This window comes from Ictidomys tridecemlineatus, chromosome 3, assembly GCF_052094955.1.
Source record: "Ictidomys tridecemlineatus isolate mIctTri1 chromosome 3, mIctTri1.hap1, whole genome shotgun sequence".
Classification (NCBI taxonomy): domain Eukaryota; kingdom Metazoa; phylum Chordata; class Mammalia; order Rodentia; family Sciuridae; genus Ictidomys; species Ictidomys tridecemlineatus.
In genome coordinates this window covers 203,313,568-203,321,849 of record NC_135479.1, presented here as the reverse complement: position 1 = coordinate 203,321,849, position 8,282 = coordinate 203,313,568, and the positions used below count along the sequence as shown (strand labels likewise).

Here is an 8,282-nt window from a genome sequence, read left to right as displayed (position 1 = left end):
TCCTCCATCATGCACGGGTGTGTGTGTGTGTGTGTGTGTGTGTGTGTGTGTGTGTGTGCGCGCTCACCTATGCATGCACCCATCCAGATAGACCAGCATATAAAATACTGAGGTTCTTCTCCCTGCCAAACAGGAAGAGTTGAGTTTGGCTTTGGGGAAGGAGAATTATTAAGAGTAATAGAAGAAGAGAAAAAGGGAGCAATACATTCAGTAGAGATTTGTAAGCAAAACAATAGGCAGAATATTGTATTGGTAGATGAATAAACACTATTAGAGATTAGGAAAAAAGCCATCTATGAGACAGATTGAGAAGATAAAAATAAATAAATACTTTTTTGATTTTCTTTTCTAAAAGATTTTTTAAAAGGTTAAAAAAGAGACTTTTTAAAATTCCAAGACTTTTCTTTGTACCATTGATTTTTTTTTGATAGTGATAAGGATAATTTTAAGTACTTAATATGAAAGTAAATTTTATGGTGCTTTGTCTTTCTGGAAAGATGAGCAAAAGAGAATCTCATCAGGGGGTGAAATGAATCACTCTCTAAGGTGTCAGATTTCTCACTCCCAACTGAGTTGGCAAAGGTTAGCATACTATTAAAATTCAAGTTTTTGCTAATGTGTCTCATTGGTAGTCAGCTCACTAAAAGTGTATCAGTTTTTAAGCAATTATTCCCAGAGATAGTCAGAAGTGTTTGCCAAAGAGTTCTCTGCTTCACACATAAAAGAATCCAATAACTCCGTGGTGGGAAAAACATTAAGGGTGATAAGCTAAATGAGAGGGCAACGGAAGGTGGTTTGTTACAAGCATCTGCATAGTAACTTTGAATACCAAAGAAATAAATAATTGAAAATTAAGAAGCCAAATAAATAAATAATTGAAAATTAAGAAGCCAAATAAATAAATAATTGAAAATTAAGAAGCCAAATAAATAAATAATTGAAAATTAAGAAGCGGTGTCTTCATTGGCTATACTTGGAGACTTCACAAGGGAAACGAATACCCTTTGGATATATCATATAAGACACAAATATCATCTGTTTGAAATGTTACCTTTTTTTTTTCTTCTGAATACCTAATTGTTCCTATGTCTCAAGGAAAAGAAAATCAAGATGGAGTAGTGTTGGTTCAAGCACTTAAAATGGAACTGGAAGCCACTGTTAATCAGGTCTCAGACAGTCCACAGCTGCACTTTTGAGCCAGGCTACCTGCAGGTATGCATCCAGATTCCTATTGACCTTTGTTTTGAACCAAACCTATGGACCAGGCAGTTTCACAACATCCTTATTCTCTTTTGACTTGTACAATGGAGCCCTTCCCCCAAAGGACTCAGACTCTGAGATCCCACTCAATCTTTTTCTTACACAACTTAATTTTTTCCAGCATCAATCATAATTCCTGACTAAATTATAAAATTTCCAAACCCCTTTTGTACTTTAAAGTTATAAATGCAACATATTTTCAACTTTTTGAACCTATGCTTTCCTAGATTAAAATTATAATTAGCTTCAAATAAATATAGTTTTCTTTGTTCTCAGCAAGGTTGATTTAATTCTCTATTGGCATGTGGTTCTGGAAGCTGAAACATAAAGCACCCCAAGTTGTCAATATAGTATTGTGGCTCCTGCTAGCTTTAGAGACACACATACCTGGGATCAATGACTTCTTTGATCATTACTTGGAAGTCATATAATTTTTCCAAGCCTCCGTGACCTCATTTCTAAATCTTATCTCATAAGAATTCTTACAATTTTTATCTCACGAGATTGTTGTGAAGAGTGAATCATGCCACAATTAAATATTTTGCAATACTAAATGCTCAATAAATCATATGAAAATAATTAGAGGGAAGGGTATTGATGACTGTTAGGAGTGCATTACTATTGAAAATTATGTACACTCATGCTCAAAATACCCACAGTTAAACTGAATGAAGGAGCGGGGTACTGGATAATCCATGACCAATGTTTAAAAAAGCAAACCACACAAGAGACAGAGAGAAGCAGAGTGGCTTCTATAAATCAGAATGATCAAACTACAGTTAAGGACACGTGAATGAGTTCAATTACAATTAGAGGATAGGTTAATTAGTCATTTCATGAAAACACATGCACAGGAATGAGCAGGGTCTCCGATATTGCATCACACCCCCAGAGTGAAGGTATATAAACACCACTAGGAGTATTCAGGGGCATTCGAGTATCATTTCTCTGTAACTGAGCTGAGCTCACATCTTCTCTCAGCATGTCCCACAGCTGCTTCTTTGGAGACTTCTCTTCCCACTCCTTCGGCAGCCATCTGCCCTATTCACACTCCTTCTGTTCTTCCTCCTACCCCAGCAACCTGGTCTATACCACCAACTTCCACCATCCCAGGACCTGCCACCTGGGCTCCTCTCACTACAGGGGCTGTCAGGAGATCTTCCACAGGCCCTCAAGATGCCAGAATTCCTGTGTGGTGTCCAGGACCTGCTACCACCCCAGGACCTTCACCCACTGCAGTCCCTGCCAGAGGACCTATGCTGGATCTCTGGGCTTTGGGTCCAGCAGTTGCCACTCCCTGGGCTTTGGATCTAGAAGCTGCCACTCTCTGGGCTATGGCTCCAGAAGCTGCCATTCCTTAGGCCATGTTTCTGGATGTTGCCCTTCCCTGGGCTATGGATCTGGATTCCACCACCCAACCTATGTGGCTTCTAGGAGCTTCCAGTCTTCTTGTTACAGACCAACCCGTGGATCAGCCTTCTAGAGATAAATCTGATGAATTTCTAGATCTTTCAAGCCAAATATCTCAGTATCTCCTCAGAGCTGCTGTTCTTAGTTTCTCAGCAATATTCACTAACCCCTTCATGCACCCTTTCTCTGGCATCAAGCACAAGCTAACAAACTAGCACTTTCAGGCTGTGAAATTAATGAATGACCAAAGTGTAGAGTCCAGTGTCTGTAATTTAGAAACAAGTAATTCATTAATACATAAATTCATCCTATAACATTTATGAAACTTCAATTATATTTTACCTAATAAATTCATTGACTCTCACATAACATATGTGACTGTGCTTTTTTTGATTTTCAAAGTTTGACTTAGCATTTGCCTTTGAGTCTCCAGTTTCTTAGATTCCCTTCTATAGGAAACCTATTCCACCATAAGTCCCCTGGCAGCGATGGCAGTGGTTCTCTGACTTTTGGGATAAGCAGCTGCCGCCACTCCCTGGCCTGAGGAACTAGAAAATACTACTAATCAGGATGTGGATCTAATGGGTTTAGACACCTGGGTTACAGAGTCAGCGGCTTCCCTTTCCCTGGGCTATGAATCTGGGCTCTGCCGCTCACCCTATGGGCTTCCAGACCTTGCCAGGCTTCTTGCCACAGACCAACCTGTGCATCTGAATCTGGGTTCTATCAATCATCTTACTAAGTTCTAGTCTTGTTGACCAATGTCATCAGTAACTCCTGTCCCAATCTTTACCCTCTTCCTTATATACAAAAATGGCCCTCTTGTTCTCTGGTTGTCAATTTCTGACCCTAACATTGACCACAAACACTTGCTCACATACTTCATTTGAGAAACCCTATGATGAATGTACCCACTCAAAATAAAATTTAAAGTTTTCATTTAAGATGCAATTTATATTGTTGGATTTTCTTCCCAAATTCTAGGAAAACTGAAAATTCAACCTGATCAATTTATTGCTTTGGTATTCGGGTTGGTTTGTTTGGTTAGGGTATTGGTGGTGAAATAGTAAAGGGATTATTATTAAATTATCCACATGCATAGTAAAATAGGCTTTGAAACTCTATGAAGTTAGGGATTTGAACAAAACTTTCAAAAGCCTTAGATATTTTTCTTTCTCAAAATGTGGAGGTAAAAAGATATTGTTTGAATATATATACTTTTGTTAGTTAAAACTAGATGTAGAAATTAAACTGCTTCCTCAAAAATTCAGATCCTTAAGTCTAAGCCACAAGGTCTAATGTAATAGACTGTTTGAGAGTTCTATTAGAAATGCAGAGGAAAAATAGATTTATATGTTATGGCTATAGATGAAGCAAAACTGGACTAAAAAAATTAAAATGATAATGTATGATTTTTTTTTAGTATTTTTCCTTGAAGTCACCCAATATTTCCTGGTAAAGTAATCAAATGCCTGAATCTTACTGATAATTATTCAATATGTTCTACTAATTGAAGTATAGCAAATAAAGAAAACCATAAAACTTGACTCAAGGATGAAAATTATAAAGTTGATATTCTATTATTTCTATTAGTTTTAATTGAACAAAAATCATTACCTTAGTTTATGGGGTACCCTATGCCAGCCACCCTCTGGATATCCAACCAGTGCCAGGTGTCCTACTATTGCCCAAAGACCTCCACACTCTACAGTTAGTCCCAGTTGACTTAACATTGCATCTCTGGGCTTTGGGTCCAGCAGTAGTTGCTGCCTGGTCAATGATTCTAGAAGGTGCTACTTACTAGATTGTGAATCCAGTGACTTCCTTTCCCTGAGCTATGGATCCAGAATCTGTTGACCTATATAGTTTTTTTCTAGGACCTTCCAGTTTTCTTCCTACAGACAAGCTTATGGATCTAACTTCTAACTTTTAATTTAAGGACTCCAGACCTTGACTTTATAATTACTTTTTCAAAGTCATCTCAGCTGTCCTCTAGCTAGATCCTAAATTTGACTACCTAGAAGAACAATAATCAAAAGAATAATTCTATTAATAGTAAAATAATTGTCATCTCATAGCATATCCATCTCTTTTTCTCCTGTTTTATGAAGCCTCCCCTACGTCTCTGGTTAAAAATGGAGCAAGAGCCCGGCATGATGGTGCGTGCCTATAATCTCAGCAGCTCAGGAGGCTGAGGAAGGAAGTTCAAACCTAGTGAGAACCTGTTTCAAAATAAAAGAAATTAAAAAATAAAAAGGGCTGAAGATGCGACTCATGGTTAAGTGCCCCTGAGTTCAATCCTCTGTTTAAAAAAAAAATGGAGTAAGAGGTCAAGTTTTTACTTCAAATAAATTCCTTTAATATTAGATCAAGCTAGTTGCTATTTACTTTTTCTTTTCGAGATGTGCATTTGGAATTCCAAATCTATTTTCTTTGTCTAAAAATGAAATATTTAATTTGAGGAGCAGGAGTAGACTTCCTGATAAGAAGACTTTTCTAACAACACAGAGATAGTTGCTAGGAGTTTCTGCCATGTAGAATCAGAACTTGGACAGGTTACCCTCTAATTTTCTATGATCATTTCAGACTAATTAGGATACTTCACTCTGGTTAAACTACTATTGGACCAGATCCAAAAAAGAGAAGTTTCAGTGATGCTTCAGGAAGTGTTGTCTGGCGAATTTTGATGAGATAAATGTCAAAATAGGTTTCCTGAACTTCTTTCCCAGACTTATATAAGCCACAAGAGAACACTGAGGTTTTGACTTTAAGTGACTGCAGTGGCTCATTAATGAAACGAATATTTTAGGTATGAACAAAATTAAATGGGTATGCATTCTATTACAAGAAAATGAATGAAGTTCTAAGATTTCTTATGTTGATACTGAACTCTGTTTCCTCTATTTCGTCACTATAAGACCATCTGTTTACAAGTTGAAGTCATCTGAGAACAGTGTAAAAGATGGCAGTGTCATGGGTAGAGAATCCAGGCTGAGGAAAGTCTTTACCTCTTGAGATTCTGGGTTTGGCTTTGGTTGTAATAACTAGATAGTCTATTAGAGTCTCTTGATAAGGAAAACACAAGCATCTACATATTCAAATATATAAGTAGAAATACAGAAATAAAAATACATAAAGGGATGTGGGTAGTCCATTTCCATTTCCCCTTGGTTGTTTTCCTCCCCTCTCCTCCTGCTATGACACTTAGATTTTTGCCTGTGTGTCTCTCCTCATCTTACCAGGCTGCCCTTTAAATGAACACAGCATTCTCCACTTCTCAGCACTGGATCCAGCAAATCTGTGGCAGGTGCATCCCCATTGAAAGAGCTTGCTTCAGGAAAGCATGAGCATGGGATCTGACGTAACCCACGAGAAACAAGGAGTGGTGGAGGAGCTGTTTCTGCAAGAGTTTTTCTCATGGGGTTTCTTGAAGCTTCTCCCTCTGCCTCTGCATTTGCCATGTGAAATGCTGGGTCATTATTTTATATGACCTTAATATAAAATTAAATTAAACCCCTACATGGAAAAATCCAAAACCAAGAAGAACAAAGTTTGAACCATGTAACTTCTAGCCTTGGATTTATGCAAGCCATTACATCACGTAATTGATTAAGCCTTTTTGAATTAAAATTTCTGTTACTGGAAAACTAAGGTGTTTGTAAATTAAACACTCATTTAAAAACCTTAAACGGTAACCCTTCTCAATGAGGTCCCCTTAAGATAATCTCAGTTTGAAGCCTATTTCTGCCCTCTCTCCATCCCATTGTCTTCCCTCCTCATCTACATACAGTTCACCAACCTTCACCCCATCAATGCTTCCTTCTTCCAATTCTTTCAACACATTGGGCAGAACTGACCTCATATAGTCTAGAACATCTAGAAGGAAAGCCACCTTTATTTTCTCCTTCAGAGCCCATGGAAATATTATCTTTCCTCAACCCTTCCAGATAGACCCCACAATCAGGAGAGTTGATTATTCCCTACACAATGATAGCATATATGCACTTATATTTCTTTAATGACAAAGCCACTATTTTTAATATTCCCATTGCTAATATTACTGCATTTAATCAGTATGCTGTTTAATCTTATTGTAACTTCAATGCACAAAAGATAATTTAGTCTAGCAGAATCTTCCAAGTAGTAAATACTCAGTAGGAATGATTGCATAAATAAATGAATGAAATAGAACTAGTGTGACAATCCTGGTGATATATTATGTCACTGCATTCAACATGCATTCATTTTTTGCCTTGAGCTCCTTTTAGATGAGCTAGTTGTCATCAATCCTCTGATTATCATTATCATCAAAATTGATTTCATACAAACTCAATGGTACATTATTACAAATGCATCACCCACACATGTGAGAGAACTCAAAAACAAATTCACATTTCTGGTTCTCACAATAGCAGAAAAATACATCACTCAACTAATCTCCAAGGCAGGCAGGGAGGCATGTGCATCCAGGGAAAGGAACCAAAATAAGTATATAATTGTTATAAGCCATGATATTTTCACTTCCAAGACATAATGGTATAGGGGTCAGAGAATATGAACTGGGAACTCAGATGGTAAAGGTGCCATGGCTTATTTCCCCCTCCCTTACTATCTATCATTATGACTTGCACAGACACTGTAGTCCTCTTTTTTCTTCTTCTTTTCCTTTTTTTTCTTTCTCTTTTGGGTTGCTTGAATCAAAGTTTGATACAACTGAATTGAAAATGACCAAGAATTACCCCCTACACACACACACACACACACACACACACACACACGGAATCCAAAATTACTTAAGAGAGAAAATGCTGTTACTTGTGGTTCCTTTTATTCTTACATTCAACAGATCTATTTATTATTAGAAACAGAGAAAGTTGCAAGGGGCTGTTTGCATAAACATTATTATTATTGTCATAGTGACATAGTTTTGAAGTATTCCAGAGCCTAAAATCATTCTTATTCCATATGCATTAACAGTGTCTGAGAAGGGGTAGATTCTACATAATTTACTGCATGGAATGTTATATGTAGCAAAATTTAGTTGTTCCCTTCAACCAAACTCTTTTGGGGAAGAGCAATGTGTGATTGGCCAGAAGAGTTTCCTTTTTTGTTCTGTTTCTCTGTAGTTATTCTCAAATACAATTAGATCATTCATCATGAAGTTGTAAATTTCTGCCAGCGTGTATGGTGTCTAATAGTCCACTGACTTCCATCTTGTTTCTGTCCTGTTAAAATTTGGTTAGCAGTCTCAATAAGGGTTAGAATAAATCCTCACTTTTATTTAGGTCTTAAATGAAAGTGAGGATTTATTCAGTGGGTGGAAGAGACAACACATCATTTAATGTCCCTTTCAACTCTGATATGGAGATTCTGAGAGAAAGGCATAGGATGTGACAACTGGAAAAGACCACAGAGAGCTTCTTATTTGAATTCTAGGGTATTTGTGGAGGCAGAGTGACAGGTGGAAGTTTGTATGTGAATGAATGGGACCACCAAGGCGAGGAGCCACATCCTGGTGCTCTTCCCTCTTGGCTCAGCATTTTTTCACTGTGGGCAAGGTCTCTGCATGAGTGACTTCTGACATGGATAATGGTGTAAATTAATTTAGGCCA

At 37.5% G+C, this 8,282-nt stretch overlaps 1 protein-coding gene across 1 annotated transcript; it reads left to right on the top strand.

The window, feature by feature from the left end:
* Positions 1 to 2,215: 2,215 nt before the first annotated feature.
* Positions 2,216 to 2,779, top strand: LOC144375907 (keratin-associated protein 13-2-like). The gene has a single exon (XM_078041327.1). It carries the CDS (start codon positions 2,243 to 2,245, stop codon positions 2,741 to 2,743), a length of 501 nt encoding a protein of 166 aa, XP_077897453.1. The 5' UTR covers positions 2,216 to 2,242; the 3' UTR covers positions 2,744 to 2,779.
* The last annotated feature ends 5,503 nt before the right edge of the window (positions 2,780 to 8,282 follow it).

Excerpts from the sequence above, each read along its gene's own strand:
- LOC144375907 (XM_078041327.1), top strand. The coding sequence starts at position 2,243 with ATGTCCCACAGCTGCTTCTTTGGAGACTTCTCTTCCCACTCCTTCGGC.